General features: G+C 47.1%; 10 protein-coding genes across 10 annotated transcripts; 4 read left to right on the top strand and 6 right to left on the bottom strand.

The window, feature by feature from the left end:
• Window positions 1-44: 44 nt before the first annotated feature.
• On the top strand, window positions 45-2552 carry V1512DRAFT_246770 (uncharacterized protein; the record flags this gene model as incomplete). The annotated part of the gene is made up of 5 exons (XM_066914449.1): window positions 45-47; window positions 98-209; window positions 257-411; window positions 457-1550; window positions 1595-2552. The coding sequence occupies 5 exons, from the start codon at window positions 45-47 to the stop codon at window positions 2550-2552; spliced, it is 2322 nt and encodes a 773-aa protein (XP_066772745.1).
• Window positions 2553-3982: 1430 nt separating this feature from the next.
• V1512DRAFT_260579 (uncharacterized protein) lies at window positions 3983-4709 on the top strand. Its single transcript, XM_066915895.1, has 2 exons — window positions 3983-4250; window positions 4302-4709. Exons 1-2 carry the CDS (start codon window positions 4042-4044, stop codon window positions 4483-4485), a joined length of 393 nt encoding a protein of 130 aa, XP_066772744.1. The 5' UTR covers window positions 3983-4041; the 3' UTR covers window positions 4486-4709.
• Window positions 4636-5579, bottom strand: V1512DRAFT_260577 (fmp21p). The gene is made up of 2 exons (XM_066915894.1): window positions 5221-5579; window positions 4636-5165 (listed from the first exon to the last, which is right to left on the bottom strand). The coding sequence occupies exons 1-2, from the start codon at window positions 5524-5526 to the stop codon at window positions 5085-5087; spliced, it is 387 nt and encodes a 128-aa protein (XP_066772743.1). The 5' UTR covers window positions 5527-5579; the 3' UTR covers window positions 4636-5084.
• A 50-nt stretch (window positions 5580-5629) lies between these two features.
• Window positions 5630-7292, bottom strand: V1512DRAFT_275145 (pyridoxal phosphate-dependent transferase). Its single transcript, XM_066917814.1, has 4 exons — window positions 7122-7292; window positions 6924-7072; window positions 6859-6878; window positions 5630-6816 (listed from the first exon to the last, which is right to left on the bottom strand). Exons 1-4 carry the CDS (start codon window positions 7236-7238, stop codon window positions 5732-5734), a joined length of 1371 nt encoding a protein of 456 aa, XP_066772742.1. The 5' UTR covers window positions 7239-7292; the 3' UTR covers window positions 5630-5731.
• A 36-nt stretch (window positions 7293-7328) lies between these two features.
• V1512DRAFT_260571 (uncharacterized protein) lies at window positions 7329-8765 on the bottom strand. Its single transcript, XM_066915893.1, has one exon. It carries the CDS (start codon window positions 8608-8610, stop codon window positions 7366-7368), a length of 1245 nt encoding a protein of 414 aa, XP_066772741.1. The 5' UTR covers window positions 8611-8765; the 3' UTR covers window positions 7329-7365.
• Window positions 8593-10398, top strand: V1512DRAFT_260570 (methyltransferase-domain-containing protein). Its single transcript, XM_066915892.1, has 3 exons — window positions 8593-9756; window positions 9798-9858; window positions 9901-10398. The coding sequence occupies exons 1-3, from the start codon at window positions 8871-8873 to the stop codon at window positions 10184-10186; spliced, it is 1233 nt and encodes a 410-aa protein (XP_066772740.1). The 5' UTR covers window positions 8593-8870; the 3' UTR covers window positions 10187-10398.
• V1512DRAFT_260568 (uncharacterized protein) lies at window positions 10086-10956 on the bottom strand. The gene is made up of 3 exons (XM_066915891.1): window positions 10526-10956; window positions 10403-10477; window positions 10086-10359 (listed from the first exon to the last, which is right to left on the bottom strand). The coding sequence occupies exons 1-3, from the start codon at window positions 10925-10927 to the stop codon at window positions 10264-10266; spliced, it is 573 nt and encodes a 190-aa protein (XP_066772739.1). The 5' UTR covers window positions 10928-10956; the 3' UTR covers window positions 10086-10263.
• Window positions 10957-10976: 20 nt separating this feature from the next.
• V1512DRAFT_260567 (Acetokinase family-domain-containing protein) lies at window positions 10977-12376 on the bottom strand. Its single transcript, XM_066915890.1, has one exon. The coding sequence runs from the start codon at window positions 12265-12267 to the stop codon at window positions 11023-11025; it is 1245 nt and encodes a 414-aa protein (XP_066772738.1). The 5' UTR covers window positions 12268-12376; the 3' UTR covers window positions 10977-11022.
• Window positions 12377-13179: 803 nt separating this feature from the next.
• Window positions 13180-14581, top strand: V1512DRAFT_275140 (uncharacterized protein). Its single transcript, XM_066917813.1, has one exon. It carries the CDS (start codon window positions 13234-13236, stop codon window positions 14407-14409), a length of 1176 nt encoding a protein of 391 aa, XP_066772737.1. The 5' UTR covers window positions 13180-13233; the 3' UTR covers window positions 14410-14581.
• On the bottom strand, window positions 14475-16431 carry V1512DRAFT_246761 (uncharacterized protein; the record flags this gene model as incomplete). Its single annotated transcript, XM_066914448.1, has 2 exons — window positions 14475-16148; window positions 16198-16431. The coding sequence occupies 2 exons, from the start codon at window positions 16429-16431 to the stop codon at window positions 14475-14477; spliced, it is 1908 nt and encodes a 635-aa protein (XP_066772736.1).
• Window positions 16432-16657: the final 226 nt, after the last annotated feature.

The raw sequence follows: 16657 nt of genomic DNA, 5'->3' as shown, positions 1-16657 counted from the left end.
TTTGGCATTTCGAAAGCGCAGAACACGTTACGATTAACAGCAAAATGGTTTGTAACTAAAGTTGAGAGTAGTAAAGTTGAAGCTGACAAAGTAATAGAAAGATATGGAGAAGTTTATGCTGCACCATCATCGGGCGACGATGAAGAAGGACCATAAGGTGTTCAAGACAAAGCATTCGAGCAAGAGTTCACTCAAAGCCAAAAACAAAGGTAATTTTTGAGTGCAAGTTTAATGATTCTGATTTAATTTATTTTAGGCAAGATTGAGAAGACTGGAAAGTTAAAAGTCAAGCATGTGGCAAGCAAATTAGAGCGACGAAATAAAGCGAAACAGTTGATGCTTGTCAAGAAAGAAGAGAACGAAATGTCAAAGAAGTTTTTCGACGGAAGGAAAGGTGCTTCTCGGATTGTGGTATGCATGGATAATTTGAATGCGCGACAATGACTAATGGCATAGGCCGTGATCCCGCTTTGCGCAGACGTTGACTCGGCGGCAGTTGTAAAGGCATTAAACGCGAGCGTGGAGATCAACACGGAGGTGCCCTACAATGGCGTGCTGAACACGACAGTTGATCGGTTCAAGCAGAAGATTCAGTATATAATTGCACCTCGCCACTTCACGACCATCATTGACGCTGCGCAGACGGCTGATTTTGTCGTGTTTGTGCTGTCGGCCAAGCAGGAGGTTGATCAGTTTGGTGAGACGTGTCTACGAAGCATTGTCGCACAGGGTGTATCGACCGTGTACTCTGTGGTGCAACATCTCGACCAAGTCGAGTCGCCCAAGATGCAGACTGAGCTGCGCAAGTCGCTGCTGTCGTACATGACACATTTCTTTGCCGAGCAGGAGAAAATCTACTCGGTTGAGAACGCTCAGGAGTGTTTGAACGTGATTCGGACTTTATGCCAGCAATTCCCGAAAGGAGTGCATTGGAGGGATTCGAGAGTATACGTCATGGCGGACAAGGTCTGGCACCAGGACGGCAGTTTAGTGGTCGAAGGGTTGGTCCGGGGTAAGAAACTGAGTCCGGACAGGTTGGTGCACATACCTGGCTACGGTGATTTTCAGATCGACAAGATCTGCAGCGTAGCTGATAGCGGGATCGAGTCCGCGATGGCGGTCGACGGCGACGACTTTACTGGTGCGTTTACGCTGTTGCCTACTGCGGACCAGGACGATCTGGACGAGCTTGCGCCGGAGCCCGAGAACGACGAGATGGCGATGGAGGACTACGTTGAGCCCGAAATGCAGCGTGGAGTACGGCTCGACGATCATTTCTACCTGTCTGATGACGACGAGACCGAGCAGCGGTCTCTCAAAGATAAGAATCGGATCCCAAAGGGCATGTCTGAGTACCAGGCGCGGTGGATTACGGAGGAGAACTCTGATGATGAGTATGAAAGTTCGGGAGAGAGTGATGATGAGCAGATGATGGAGCTTGACGATGATGATATCAAGTATGCGCCTACTGCGACTGAGTACGCGCGGACCGAGGCCGACACTCAGAGTGAGATGTTTGTTGATTTGTCGCCTGAGGAAGAAGCAAGACAGTATGAGGGTCTACTAATCAAAGTACGATTAACTAACAGAATAGGTTAAAGGAATTCCGTGACCGAGAGCGGGAAGACACCGAGTTTCCGGACGAGGTCGAGTTAGAACCCGAGGTCAGTGCGAAGGAACGGTTTGCACGGTACCGTGGTCTGCGCAACATCCGGACTAGTGACTGGGACACAAGTGTGTCTGACAGCCGAGTGCCTGCCATCTGGGACCGGCTTAGTTTGTTCAAGAATTTCCGAGCGACCCGCAACCGTGTGCTGAAGGAGATTGGCAGTGCTGCTGGGGGAGTGCCTGCTGGCACACGAGTGCAGATCTACATTCGTGCACCGGTCGAGATTGCAACTATGGTGCAGACCAAGACCTTTTTTGCCGTGTTTGGGTTGCTGCGGTACGAGCACAAGAAGGTCGCGTTGAACGTGTCTGCGATTCCAAACACTGAGTATGAAGAGCCCATTCCAGCAAAGGACTCATTGATTTTGCAGTGTGGACCACGGCGGTACAGTGTGAACCCGTTGTTTTCTGAGAGCGGCAAGACCTCGAACCGGATTTACAAGTACGAGCGGTTTTTGCATCAAGGCCGGACGTCGACCGCGACCATGATTGCGCCTGTTTCGTTTGGCAACACACCGGTTTTGTTTCTGAAAGAGACTGAGAAAGGGGTCGAGTTAGTTGCGACCGGAAGCGTTGAGGATGCGGACCACGAGCGGGTCATGGCCAAGCGGGTCATAGTCACAGGGTACCCGTACAAGATTCACAAGCGTGTTGTCACTGTGCGATACATGTTTTTCAATGCGGACGACATTGCGTGGTTTAAAGCTGTGCCGCTGTTCACCAAGATGGGTCGGTCGGGATACATCAAGTCGAGTATTGGCACGCATGGGTATTTCAAGTGCACTTTCAATGGTCCGATCAACGCGCAAGACACGGTTGCGATGGCACTGTACAAACGGGTGTGGCCACGGATGGCGGAGTTGTGGGCACCAAGTGGATATTAATTTGCATTGGGTATATGGCAGTAAAAGTTTGATGTGATTAATGTGATTTTTGACTGTGTGAATGATCATGTATTGTCAATTTTTTAACTTCGATGATAGTCACATACATACTCCAGGTATAGAATATATACATTCCTGTCCATTCGCGTATAACTACCGAGAGCAGGATTAAGAGAATTTGAGTTAAAGAATGAACAAAGAATTGTACTGTTCGCGCCAAGATCAGGAAGGCGTGCGCGCGGCTGAAAAAAAGTACGCGTACGCGACGTGACCTGTGTGACTCGACGCGACTTTACGCGTTCTGATGGAATGCGGGATTGTGACTCCTGAATATCTTTTGCACAACAAGAGCGACGACGGAGGACATAGATTGACCGATTACGTGATAGCGTACGCCAAATTTATAGTTAATATAAGATTTTTTTTTGTTTTGACAGGTCTTTATGGTAAAGATCAGCTGTGCTGCCCGAGTTAAAAGAATAGGACAAGAACGTGGCTGGCCGTTGACTTGTTATTTTTCTTTTCGAGACAAGTTTAAAGTGGGGAATGTTGGTGATAACGGTAGTGACTTGCAAGAGTAGCAGCCAAACAAATGAAAAATATAGCAAAAGAGTGATGAAAAGTGCAATTTCGGGGAATTTATCAGCATTCCAGCTATCGATCAATACTGCCCATTTAAGAAAGATTATGTTGATTGTATTCTATGCGATATATAAACATTACTCTTGTATATAAGTTAACTATGAAATAACATATATAATGTATACATACGTACATCGTATAAAAACTATTTAGAGTAAAGAATAAACAATGATAAGAACAGTAGTACAGATGGTTGCCATGGCAATGATGCTATGTTTGCGGTCTTTAAGTTTTTCAGTCGTACGACCAACGCTTAAAGCCATTTTTGTTGATTTTTTATACCAGTTAAAGTTTTCATTTGAACCAAGATGCCGTATTGGATTAGCGTTAATTGCTAAATTTGGCTGATCAAGTAAGTAAATGGTTTTGGTTGTTGAACTAACCGGATTACTTTATGATAAATGTATTTAGTATATAATAAATATATAATAAATATATAATAAATATATAATAAATAAAAAAGTATCTATATAGTAATAATTATTATTGTATATAGCATTTGTATAATGACTAATATACTAAATTCGGACACCAAACAAACTCCGGATCAGTACCGAATCAATAGTTTAATTTAAGTACCCCGCTCCCAAAATAACATGGAAAAGGAAAGTAGAAAATAGCAGCATACCCGGTTCAAGAATGATACGGCCGGATTAGGTTAGCTCAATACACTTATGCAGCACACTCATGCATAACACACTAAAACTGTCAAGCGCCGATGAGACCTCGTCCTGGAGCCTATATAGAACCCTCTTCCCATCCTCAACTCCTTTTTTCTTTTCCAAACACATTCGTTCAAGTTCTCACCTTAGTCACTCGCTTACTAAAGTTTTATCAAATATTAAAAATGAAGTTCACTGGAATCATCTCTGCTGCCGTCCTCCTCGCCTCGACCGCCTCCGCTGCGTTCATGAACGGTACCACCTCTACCATCTACGGTGAGGTCACCACCACCGAGGTCGTCACTGCTTACACCACCTACTGCCCTTACCCCACCACCATTGTTGAGAACGGCAGCACCATCACTGTTTCCTCTGCTACTACTCTCACAATCACGTAAGTCTCTTTATGCTACTTCGTTTGAAATTGAGTCCTAACAATTGACAGCAACTGCCCTTGCACTCGTACCTCGGTCTTCACTACCTCGACTGTTACCGTCTGCCCTTGCACCAAGACCACCGCTTCTTCCACTGCCCCTGCTATCTCCACCTTCACCGGTGCTGCTAACAAGGCTGGTGTTGCCGGAGGTGCCATTGCTGGTGTTGTTGCCGTTGCTGCTTACCTTTTGTAAGTTAGCTAATTAGGAGACTTCAAAGAGTGGCTATCTAATGTGAATTATTTTTACATCTAATTGGTGGTTATCGTAATGTGTTTTATTTTGGTTTGATACACCTTTCTTAATACCATAATATTAAAAAATATGATTGGTCGTAGTGGTTGTGTAAGGGGGGGGGGGGGGAAGAGGAGGAAAAGGGAGTTCTTGAATTTTCTATTGCACTAGATGTGTTGCTATATTTGGTAGTGCCGTGCATTAAGCATTCCTCGTGTTGTTCAAGGTACCCTATGTTTCAAACTTTATCTCAATATCTAATTTGTTTTAAACTTTATTTCTGTCATTTTCCATTACGTCAATTGGTTAAAACAAAAATGTTCGGATCTGGTAAGCGCTGAACATGAAAGATAAACGATGCCCTAATTATAGCGATGCCTGTATTCAGTAAAAAAGTGCTCGGCGGTTAAAAACAACGTCATCAGTCCAAATTTAGTGTTTTCGCTTTCAGCCGTGTACTTTTCGTGCCTCGTACAAAACACTCGTGCTGACAAGTGTACAAATCCCTCTTGCTGACAAATGTACAAACACCTTGCGCTGACAAGTGTACAAACACCTTACTAAAAATCAGTGACTCTTCCATTAAAGCTGTAATCGCCATGACGAAGCGGATCTTGTTTTGGGCCTCCAACTTCTCCGGTCTATGTAGTTTGTCAGAAAGATGTGTAAATTGTAGTAGGAAACTTAAAGCCTGACCTTAGGGTTGACATCACCTTGGAATTCCGGTATCGTTCGAGTGACTGACGCAAGTGTAGTCTTTTCAATCAAAGGTGGTGTTTGTTGTTCGATCGCGTCCGGTTGGTCGTGCTGGTCGGGAGTAGAAAACACGCCTTCGTTGGCGTTCTGAACGAGTCTGTCGAATTCGTCTTGTTCTTCTTGCGGCAACCGAGGTGGACCTGGTCGGGTTTTCATCAGATCTGAGTATCGTGCGAATTGAATCAAACGTGGTGACTGTATGAGATGTAATCTTCTGTGATAGATTGTCCTGATTTTATTCGACATAGTGATGATTTTTGTTTACTAGAGTAATATGAAATTCTGGCGAAGAAATAAATATTGATGTTGAATATAGTCAGACTAGTTGAGCCGCTCCATCTACACCATCTTACAAAAGAAAATAAATAAATATAAATACAAATAATTACAAATAAATCAAGTAATCATGTATGTATATACAAGGACATTAATAAACATAAACAAATTCAGACTATAAAGTACTGGCAATAGCTAAGTCTAAAATCCTCAGTCCCTCTAAAACTTCATCTTCAGAAATAACCAAAGGCGGTACGATCCTGATCGTATTCACTCCAGCCGTAATCACGAGCAACCCTCTCAACCGTGCTGCTTCCACAATCGCGTCCGGGCTTTTATTGAGCTGCACGCCCCAGATCAGCCCGGTGCCCCTGATCTCACTCACCAACCCAGGATACTTCTCCTTCAAAGTCTCGAGCCCGGCCTTGAAGAGCTCGGCCTTAAGCTTGACATTGCCGAGAAACTCGGGCTGCGAAATGACGGAAACACAGTGATGAGCAACACGACTGGCCAGCGGGTTTCCGCCAAACGTAGTCCCGTGGTCGCCAATTTTGATGGCTTGCGCGACCTTTTCAGAGACCATCGCCGCGCCAATAGGAAACCCGTTGCCCAGAGACTTGGCCATCGTCAGTACATCAGGCTGGGCCTCGACAGGTAAACTCTCGTGTGCCCAAAGGTATCCTGTCCGACCCATTCCGCACTGAATCTCATCAAACACAAGCAACGCGTCGACCTGGTCGCATTTCTTCCGCAACGCAAGCATAAACTCGTCTGTCCCGACATTCACGCCTCCTTCGCCCTGAATCGGCTCGACCAAGACCGCGCACGTGTTTTTGTCAATCGAATCCAACGCCGCCATGTCGTTGAACTTGGCATACTTGAACCCAGGCACCATCGGCGCAAACGGTTTCTGATACTTCTCATTCGGGGTCGCAGACAGTGCACCCATAGTCCGGCCGTGGAACGACGAATAGAACGATAAAATTTCATACTTGTTGTCGCCCCCGACCGTCTTGCCGTACTTGCGCGCAAATTTGATTGCAGCCTCGTTGGCCTCGGTGCCGGAGTTCGCGACAAACACCCGGGCCGCAGATTGCATCCCCCTTGTTGCCAGCGTGCGCTCGATTAGTAACTTGCACAGGGGACCGGTCCATTCATTGTAGTACAGATTCGAACAGTGCATCAGCTTGCTCGCCTGCTCGTATAAAATCTTCGCAATGGCATCGTCTGAATGACCAAGTGCCACGACCGCGATCCCAGCTAATACATTAATCAAGCTTTACTTATTTATTATTATCGTACCAGTAAAATCTAAATATTTCCTACTCAAATTAGTCACATCCTGTTCACCAGTCAAGTATACTCACGATCCTTCGACGTCGAACAAGTAACACCCTTTGCCATGCGAAAACACCAATCCAGGCCGCGCATACGTAGCCACATTATACGGCTCATGCTCTCTCACGAACTCAGACGACTTGCTCGACTGGCTCGGGTCAGGGTTTGTGATTACGTTCTGTACCTGTTAGTCCTGTACAAATTCGTCACATTGATTATAATGTCACCTGGTGAACTGCTTCGGCAGCATCAGTAGCAGTACTATAATGTCGTCCATAAAGCACGCGACAAACTCGATAGCTTGATCTCACAAGCAAACGAACTGACGGTGAATAAATGATCATTGCTCCGTTGGTAAAATTACAAAAATATAAAAACTGTGAGCAATCCCATCCTCGAGAGAATGCCCCTGAATTTAAACTTTATCTACAAACTTTATACCTTAATGAAATACGTTTATTTTGACCAACATTAAACTACTCCGATTAAATCGACATTCCGATTAACAATACTGTCCGCATTCTCAATCAACCCAGACAACCGTCTTAAATCCCGTAACTCATCAACCGAAACCGACCATTCGGCAACAGCATCACTAGACAGTGTCGAAAAATCGCACAACTTGTGAACCAGCATTGCAGAAAACAAATCAGTACAGTTATTCAAACGACCCAACTGCACCCGGTGCCTATCCAGACCAGTCGCTACAGCCGTCGAGTGTTCGACAGCGAGCGCCATTTGTCTGGACACGCTCCTTCTCGTTGAAGAAGGTTGGGACGACGTCGGGCGGAAAGACTTGCTGATCTGTGACTGATGCTGATTGCGTCGCTGAAGCGTTCGTGATAAAATCTGGATCCGACGCACAACTTCCCGTTTCTGCTGGCTGGTCAAACAAGACGTCAGCCGACCCAATGACGGAGTCCCAGTCAAACAGTACTGGCTCGGGCTCCTCATTAACATGGTCAAACAGGGTGAAATCGCCTGTGTCGCGGCTCGACGCCGGCGATAACTCAGACTCGATCGCGTGTTCGGCCGCAGCCGCGACGTCAAAGAGTAGACCGTCCAGCCCGCCGTCACGTAGGTAATCGCAATCATCGTCACCAGTCGAGCAATCATCAAGGGGCCCCAAGGTTGTTGGTACTTCAAAGGACGCTGCAGGTCTAAAAATGACACCACCGCTTCTGGATGATGCATCTCTTTGAAGTCCACGCCTCTCATGGCGTCTGACATGCTCGACTGGTCTTGTAGCGTTGTTGCGATTGGAAAGTCGAAAAGTGAAGTCTCGGTCTTTATCCGATAATCAAGTACCTTTTCTTGTTTCATTTTATCTGAATTGAACATCTCCTTCATCGCGTCCAGTTGGCTACTAAGTGCTGCCAGTTTACTCTTCAGCGACTTATTCTCCAGCTCGACATTGACCAGTCTCTCCTGCGCCAACTTATTCTCTTCCACCAGTCGATCATTGATCACTTCTAACTCCTCCAACTGTTTCCGTTTCTTCTCTCTCGACGACTGCGCGGCCTGTCTATTGCGTAATATCCGCTCAATCCGTCTCTGCTCCTTTTCAACCGCGGTCTTTGCCCGTTTCCGAGGCGGAAGCACGCCAGGTGCCAGCGGCAACGACAACGACTCACGCCGCTTCTTTATCGTCTCTGGAGAATGGCATAGCGACGATTCGCTCGTGCCTGAATCTGGTGAGTCGCCGTAGTCTGACATTGTGCTGTGTATACTCTGAGTGTGTGTGATTTAATCAAGAAGACGGGCGAACCCGACGTTGATGAAGGAAATCCGGGACGCTCGAGGACAGCGTGGCCTCTTTAAACCACGTCAGGCCCCCTTATTCAGCCACTCTGTACGCCGCTTTCTACGCCACTCTTTTGTCTTCTAGTACAAATCCCTTACTAGAATAAAGTTTATTGATTTCTCCCAACTCAAAACATTTTTTGTGTCTCAACCGAGAACACTCAATTCGAACAATGTCATTATTCGAGGTCGAAGGGTGGACGTTGAGCACCCCAGTCAAGTCAGGAAATGAGATCGATAGCAAGATTAGTAAAAGAGGCAGAAACAAGCGGCAAAAACGGATAGAAGAGACTGCGGTAGCCGAGAAGGAGGCACATGTGAGCAGTCAGGAGTTGCAGAACTTGTTTGATTCACAGTTTGAGACTAAGAAGACCGAGCAGGAGAAGGAGAAGGAAGGGAAGAATGTGAAGGTAAAACGGAAACGAGAGAGTAATCTGGACGTGTCTGAGCAGATTGAGAAGGATGTTAAGACAGTTAAGCCAATTAAGCCGGCAAAGTCAGGTGAGCCAGCTAAGCCAGGCAAGCAGACGGCTGAGAAGGCAGGACCAGTGTCATCGCAAGTAGCAAAGACAGTTCATGTCGTGAAGCTGACTCCTCTGCAACAAAAGATGAAAGACAAGTTAACTGGGTCCCGATTCCGATGGATCAACGAGAAACTATACACCGTCAGTTCCGCCGATGCACAGAAGCTCATTTCTGCCCAACCAGGACTTTACAACGAGTACCACGAAGGGTTTCGCAACCAGACTCAGTCCTGGCCCGAGAACCCGGTCAACGTGTTTGCGGACAAGATCAAGACTCTGTTCAAAACTCGCGCGCCGCCGCCGAATGGGCTGCCTCGTGACAGGGACGGGGCAACGTATATTGCCGACATGGGTTGCGGCGACGCCGAGCTGGCGGCCAAGGTCGCGTCGAAAAATGGGAAAAAGAAGTTTGGTGGACCGAAAGTTGTGGTGCACAGCTTTGATTTGGCAAAGACGAATGAAAGAGTGACTGTTGCGGATATTAAACATGTGCCGTTGTCGGATTCAAGTGTGCATATAGTTGTGTTTTGTCTTTGTAAGTCTGTTCTGGCTTGTAGATTCGTTTCTAACTTGTAGCCCTCATGGGCACTAATTTCCTTGACTTTATCAAGGAAGCCCACCGGATCATGAAACCAAGGTGAGGTTAAAATAGCTTGATTTGACAATGCTAACAAGACAGGGGTCAGTTATGGATCGCTGAAATCAAGTCTCGGTTTGCAGACGCCGAGGGCGAGGACTTTATTAACGCGGTTAAACGACTCGGGTTCGTGCACTCGTCGACCGACAGCTCGAACTTGATGTTTATCAAGTTTGAGTTTTATAAACCTTTAGGCGAGCGGTCCGAAGCTAGAGCGATTAAAGACGGTCAGGAGTTTCAGAAGAAACTTAAGTTTATTGAGAAGGATGATGAAGTTGAGGAGAAGAAAGGACCGATATTAAAGCCTTGCTTGTACAAGAAACGATAGCCTTCTTACGAATGATAGGATAACTTCACATGCGTACGAAACAATTTACATTACATCATCACTTCACAAACGGGCCATCACCACTTCACAGGCGGATCTTCGGGCCTGCGTTGGACACGTTTGATGTCATAATCTGTACTAGCAGCAGACTCAAGCAACTTGTAATTCCGTTCCTGCTCATTAGTCACATCTCCAAGTCAATTGTATCCCACTTACGTAATAATCTTCTTTTGACTCGTTTTTTAATTTGGTTCGTCGTGTTGCCGTGACCCCAGCCAAATCCGCCTCAGTCTACTTTGTCAGTCATTTCTGAAGCACAAACAAGAAAAAAACACGCACCACTTTATGTGACTCATCGTACGCTTTATATCTAATCTCAGTAAACTCCTGTAAATAATACGCAGCAACGACGATCGTGGCCAAAAACGGTGCACCGTAAAACGCAAACGGGTTCTTCTTGACCGCAGAGTAGTAGAACTTCACGACCGGCTCAAGTTTCGCGCTTAACCATCGAATCCACTGCGGCCGAGTGTCAGATTCTTCCTCAAACACGATCCGGGACTTGGGCAGCGGAGGAAGTTTTATGGGTTTGTACAAGAGCTCGGGTGGAGTCGACGGGAGGTAAAACCGGGAGGTTTGTGAAGGAGCGGACCGAGAGTCTGGGTCGGCAGAGGAGTATTTTCGAGTACAAGTCAGTCTTGGACTAAATGCGAGTTGCTTTTTGAGCTGCCGCCTGATCATTTCCGTATGTTTGCGTAGTGCGTAGGGCGTAATGCGTATGAAAGAAAGAGCGGCTCAAGTTCACGATACTTCTTCAATGCTGAACAAATCTATTACTACAACTTCTTCTCTACAACTTCTTTCGCCATTTGCAACTGTTCATCAGTTTTGACGACCAACGTACGTAACTTGGATTGTCCTGTAATATCAAACACGACGTCAGACGAATGCGACACTTTACCGTTTAACTCGTCATCAATTGAGAACCCAAGACACTTGACCTTCTCGACCACCGCGTCTCGTAGTTCTTTACCGTTCTCACCTATACCGCCTGCAAACACTAGTGCTTGTGCCTTGCCTTCTAACGCAACCCAATACTGCCCGACAAACATAGCAATTCTGTCGACAAAAATGTCAAACGCAAGTTTACAATTGTCGTCTCCGTCCTGAGCCCGTTTGGTGATGAGTCCAAAATCAGTTGTGCCGGTGATTGACTGCCAGCCGGATTGCTTGTTAAGAATGTCTTCTGCAACCGTGAGATGCACGTCTTTGGATGACGAGGTCGACATTCTTGACGCATCGGAATGGTAATGAAAGATCAGAGACGGGTCGACGCTCCCTGACCTAGTTGCACCAGGAAGTCCTTCAAGTGGGGTCAGGCCCATTGACGTGTTGACTGACTCGCCTCTCAAAATCGCACACGCAGACGCACCTGAGCCGAGATGGAGGGCAACGATGTTAAGTTCATGTTTCGGTAATTGCAAGAACTTTGCAGTCTCGTTCGCAATAAATTCGTATGACAACCCGTGAAACCCGAATTTTTTAATCTGATGACGTTTCTGTACGTCAAGATTGATTGGGTAGGTGTATACATGCCTCGGGATGGTTGTATGAAATGACGAGTCAAAGAACGCGACGTTTTTAGCACTTGGAAGTCTTGCTATGCAAGAATGCACAATGTCAAGTGCTTTTTGATTGTGTAAAGGCGCAAGATCACATAATTCGTCTAATTTATGATAAACATCTTCGGTGATAACAAGTGGTTCCGGGTTTGCACCACCATGAACTATCCGATGACATGCGCAGTAGATATCGTCGAGTGAACCTATTACTTTGCATGACTCGAGTCGTTCCATCAATAATTTGAACGCAGTGTCATGATCCAGACACTTGACTTTTTCGTTCTTTGCTGATTCAAATACGTTTCCATCATTATCATACGTCGTATGACTAATTGTCTGATCTGCCGCAGTGATTCCCGAGATTGCACCTGTTAAAAAAAGTGAAGTGTCTGGACTATTCTTGTATAAACTGAACTTGACTGACGATGAGCCAGCGTTTAAACTAAGAATGAATGTCATTTGTTTTCGTGTATGATAATTGAATAGTTAAGAGTGAAGTTTTATAGTCTAAACAGGTAGTTTATGTCTATAATATATATATTATTATATATTACATAATACAGTAGTATCTCACGATATCGAATGTTACAATCACGTTGCTTGAAAATACGCGCAGCCGCGTTAAATTTACCCTAATCCACATTGCTAATTAGCATCAACAATTCCTATTCCAGACATCAACACAATACCCTTATATTAACCCTAACTTACTCTTATTTATCTAAACCCTGAACCCTGAATATAAATTTATCAATTTTTCGTTTTTTCTTTTCTTTTGTTTTTCAATCACTTTTGTTCTGTTTGTTTGTCTGTTTGTTTGTTTGTTTGTCTGTCTGTTTAGTACGCTTATGTGTGATACGTCTGTTGTACACGCTTACAAGGTAAATACTCTTCTCCTTTTAACGAGAGTTTCATGATGATATCGAAGACATTCTTCTTTCCTTGTCCGATTCGACCATGAAGAGACCATTTTTGTCAATTCACAGGTTTCTTTCGCAGGAAGCTTTTATTACTTGCCAGTAAACTGGTCTGATCTTATCTCGTTTTTTCTCATGATGTTTGTATGAGCAATGACTGACATTAATAGGCATTTTACATTTTACCACATATACAATTACAAGGTAAGAACTTCTCTTTAAGACTGAATACATGATGAAAAACCCCCAACACATTCGCAGTTTCCACGGTAGCGGTCGCTAGAACCCATCTATGACCGTCGGTGACCGTATAATGTCCTTCCTGGGATGTCTGATCTATTCATAGTCTTATTCTAAGAGCATGCTAACGTGTTTAGTGTATCGTATAGCTTTATAAACCTTATAGATGTATTTAGCGTAATAAGTATAATATAATGTATATACCATGTAAACTATTGTAGAGTGGCATGAAGAAATTTCACCATACAAAACTTCTCTACACAACACAATGGAAATCTCAATAGCACCAGGCACAACACTCACACAAGCTTCAAAACTCACATCGTCAATCCTAATAGACTCTCGTCCGTTCTTTGATCGTGATCCTCCGGTTTCGCTATACACGACTCCAGTCACAAATCTGGTAGAACCAAACATCCCACAGACTCTCAACCGGATCCAGCTCGAGGCCACAAAGCTTTCGCTCGGGAAATACTCATCTGCAATCAAATCTGATGCCGCGCGATTGAACGGGTCTGACAATGACAGGGCGCTGGTGGAGTGTGTGTTCAGGATAGGGACGTTGTTTGCAAACTTGCGTGAAGAGTACGCGACCACCTTACGTCCGCCGTACGCTCTACAGCTCAAGTACGCGGTCTACACAGTCAATGACGAGCGAAGATTACGTTGCGGCAGTTTATGCGACGCATTAATTCATCTCGTACGCTCTATCGCCAACGACAATGAATCTGAGCAACTCACGCACTCAATTCAACATCTCTCTCTTGAACCCAACGACGACGACGACGTCGATGACGATGATAATTCAAAATACAGACCAGCTGTTGTTGTTATTAAAACATGTCAACAGTTCATTAACTTTGAAACCACGTTTTCAAGCTCAGACGAGTCTGCAGTCGCAACTACAATCATCAGCACAATCGCGGCCAGGCTACGGCAACAGAAACAAGTCCTGATTGAGTCCAAGACTGAACTAGATGATTTCATAGCCAACCCGAGTACTCGGTCAGACGTGTGGGATCTTGACTCTAATTCTGGCTCGGACGTCGAAGAAGATGGCGAAGAACTCATCGAACTGCGGGTCAAGACTGCAAGGTTCTGGTCGCAGAAACTAAACTTGATTTCACTTCTCATGACGTCGCTGCTAAAACGCAGACTTACACCGTCGACCTACGACGACATAATCGCACAGCACGGCCAGCTCAACGGCAAAACTCTGGCAGTCAAGTCGCTGTCCGACATGGCAACCCACCTGGCCAAGATCGAGATCCTGACCGACGACGTGGTAGCAAACGTGTTTGAAGACGCAGATATGGATGAGGTCACGACCGACCTGGTCGAGCAATGCACTCAGCTCTCGTCTACAGGCACCCAAATGTTGAACGATCACTACGCGGCATGGTACGCCAACTGGACCACCAAGTTTAAAGAAAATGTAGCATGATTTATTATTTCCTAATGCACATATCACTATCCTGTCGTATTCCAAACCATAAAATATTTCATAACTCAATCCAACTCCTCATCTTGTCGCTCGCCTTGCTCGCTCTGATGCCGCTCGCGCACGCCGTCGACGTCTTGCACGTCTTGCACGTCTTGCACGTCTTGCACGTCTTGCACGTCTTGCACGTCTTGCATGTCCTGCATGTCCTGCATGGCCTGCGTTGCCTGCGTTGCCTGCGTTGCCTGCGTTGCCTGCGTTGCCTGCGTTGCCTGCGTTGCCTGCGTTGCCTGCGTTGCCTGCGTTGTCTGCTCCCGCTCTCGCCGCTGCTGCAAATTAAACAACCGCCTCCGCCCTTCTACAAACCGGCGCCACGTCCGAGGCCCGCTAGTCTCGCTCGCAAGATGCTCCTGCCGCCGCCTTCTGTTCTCAATCCGCTGCTGCTCCTCAGCCTCGAGCCTGAGCAGCGCGACCCGCCGCTCGCTCCGTGGCAACAGCTGCGCGTTCCACCGGTCCAGAAACCGGTTCAGATGTCCACGCAGTCCTGTTTCTCCCTGGTACACCGGCATGACCCGGGCCGGATTGTCGTATAGACCAGGCGGCATGTCCGGTACTTCCTCGCCGCCACGTAGGTTCAAGTCAACTCTGCACAGCGGACACTGCGACGACGAGTTAAGCAGCCACTGGTCGACGCATGCAGCATGGAACCCGTGGTGGCACGGCAACACACGCATGTCCTGACCAGGCAAGAACTCCTCAAAGCAGATCGGACACCCATCGGTCTCAATCAGCGACGCAGGCAGCGACCGTACCGACTGCGCATCCTGGGGCGTATTCTCCACCGTCTCAACCATCTCGCCTTCCTTACCAGTTTCCTCTTCACCGTCCGCCGTCACCACGGTCGACATGGCCCGTCCGGTCTGCGGGTCCAAGTCCGACATCTTGATACTATCTCCGCCGCCCACCATCTCGCTCGAGTCCGTCGCGGCCACCGCCACTTGACGCGACACTTGGCGCGGTTCCGGGACCCTGACCAGCGGAATCGAGTCCAGCACCGCTTTCGCTAACCCGCGGGCCCTACTCCGTCGCAGCGTCTGTCCGTTCTCATCGACCTCAACCGCGTACCGTTCTGGGTGTCTGTGCGCCCTAATCGCGCCGAGACTGATGATCAGCACAAACACGCACGACACCACACCGGTGACAGAGTATAGCACAATCATGGCGATGTTGGGCGTCGCGCGCACGATTGATCCTGTCTGTGTCGGCCCAGAGGTCGTGGTCGCCGATGAAGCTGCCGCGGTGGTCGTGCTGACTGCAAACGGGATGAACTCGAACGTCGCAGTGTGGGTTGCCATCACGGTCGTGGTCGCGGTCTGTACCTGTTCGGCCGCAGTCGTCGCGATGGTATCCAGAATATCCGTCTCGTTCACGACGAAGTACGCATCAAGCGTATGGTTGTTCTCGCGTGCAGCTGACAGCAGCGACCGCGAGACGTACGCCGACAAGGTCGAGTATATCGCTCCCAGGTCGTCGTCGTACAGCCGGTATGACTTTGTGAACTCGCAAGTCTTCGCGCTAACAGAGTACAGCAGAATGCACGCCGGGACCATCTTCGCGGCCTTCTCAATCGCATACGCCGCTGCGGAAGAATCATCGCATGATATCATCGCCACAGAATTGCTGTCCAGCATGGTCGACGTATTTGCGGCAAACGGCGTCATGACACCACTGTACGTCACATTCTACACATATTAGCCACTGACACACACTTCTTATCGTAGTAGTACTCACAGAGCCTTCCGTACGTGCAGCGTCTACAGTCAAGGGATTGACGTACGCCGTGAACTGAATGCTGCTCCATACCGACCTGCCCTCGACCATGATCTGAAATGCTTGACTGTACACATCAGTCGTATTAGTCGGTGCAACACCCAGCCTCGAACTCAAGTCTCTGACCGCAACCGGCACTGCTCCAATCTTTATCGCCAGAGCCATCACCACTATAATCATCCTCATCATCGCCATCGTCATCATCATCACGTGCGTACTCGCGCTTGTTGAGTTCGCTCTATTGGTTTATACAAGCACAATTATATACACACAAATTTCCCATGAAATTCTTTTTCTTCCAACACTAATTTCAGTCTTTCAAACGTTGAACTCGTCCTGTGCTTGCTTCGCGGTCGAAATCTCGAACAAAACCCTGCGCACGAACGCCCTCGAAGTAGCCGCACGGACATGTCCCAACTAG

Source organism: Lipomyces arxii (assembly GCF_038497795.1).
Source record: "Lipomyces arxii strain Phaff 12-163 unplaced genomic scaffold V1512scaffold_4, whole genome shotgun sequence".
NCBI classification, from domain to species: domain Eukaryota; kingdom Fungi; phylum Ascomycota; class Lipomycetes; order Lipomycetales; family Lipomycetaceae; genus Lipomyces; species Lipomyces arxii.
The sequence above is the reverse complement of the archived record's forward strand: the minus strand, read 5'-3'. Positions and strand labels throughout refer to the sequence as shown.

Excerpts from the sequence above, each read along its gene's own strand:
- V1512DRAFT_275145 (XM_066917814.1), bottom strand. The coding sequence starts at position 7,238 with ATGATCATTTATTCACCGTCAGTTCGTTTGCTTGTGAGATCAAGCTAT. Across the intron at positions 6,879-6,923 it reads TTGTTCGACGTCGAAGGATC|GAAATATTTAGATTTTACTG; the intron begins GTGAGTATACTT and ends TAATTTGAGTAG. Across the intron at positions 6,817-6,858 it reads GAAATATTTAGATTTTACTG|CTGGGATCGCGGTCGTGGCA; the intron begins GTACGATAATAA and ends TTAATGTATTAG.
- V1512DRAFT_260567 (XM_066915890.1), bottom strand. The coding sequence starts at position 12,267 with ATGACATTCATTCTTAGTTTAAACGCTGGCTCATCGTCAGTCAAGTTC.
- V1512DRAFT_260570 (XM_066915892.1), top strand. The coding sequence starts at position 8,871 with ATGTCATTATTCGAGGTCGAAGGGTGGACGTTGAGCACCCCAGTCAAG. Across the intron at positions 9,757-9,797 it reads TATAGTTGTGTTTTGTCTTT|CCCTCATGGGCACTAATTTC; the intron begins GTAAGTCTGTTC and ends TCTAACTTGTAG. Across the intron at positions 9,859-9,900 it reads CACCGGATCATGAAACCAAG|GGGTCAGTTATGGATCGCTG; the intron begins GTGAGGTTAAAA and ends CTAACAAGACAG.
- V1512DRAFT_275140 (XM_066917813.1), top strand. The coding sequence starts at position 13,234 with ATGGAAATCTCAATAGCACCAGGCACAACACTCACACAAGCTTCAAAA.
- V1512DRAFT_260577 (XM_066915894.1), bottom strand. The coding sequence starts at position 5,526 with ATGTCGAATAAAATCAGGACAATCTATCACAGAAGATTACATCTCATA. Across the intron at positions 5,166-5,220 it reads AAGGTGATGTCAACCCTAAG|ACCGGAGAAGTTGGAGGCCC; the intron begins GTCAGGCTTTAA and ends CAAACTACATAG.
- V1512DRAFT_260568 (XM_066915891.1), bottom strand. The coding sequence starts at position 10,927 with ATGATCAGGCGGCAGCTCAAAAAGCAACTCGCATTTAGTCCAAGACTG. Across the intron at positions 10,478-10,525 it reads ACGATGAGTCACATAAAGTG|ACTGAGGCGGATTTGGCTGG; the intron begins GTGCGTGTTTTT and ends CTGACAAAGTAG. Across the intron at positions 10,360-10,402 it reads AGTCAAAAGAAGATTATTAC|GAACGGAATTACAAGTTGCT; the intron begins GTAAGTGGGATA and ends ACTAATGAGCAG.
- V1512DRAFT_260579 (XM_066915895.1), top strand. The coding sequence starts at position 4,042 with ATGAAGTTCACTGGAATCATCTCTGCTGCCGTCCTCCTCGCCTCGACC. Across the intron at positions 4,251-4,301 it reads GCTACTACTCTCACAATCAC|CAACTGCCCTTGCACTCGTA; the intron begins GTAAGTCTCTTT and ends AACAATTGACAG.
- V1512DRAFT_260571 (XM_066915893.1), bottom strand. The coding sequence starts at position 8,610 with ATGTCAGACTACGGCGACTCACCAGATTCAGGCACGAGCGAATCGTCG.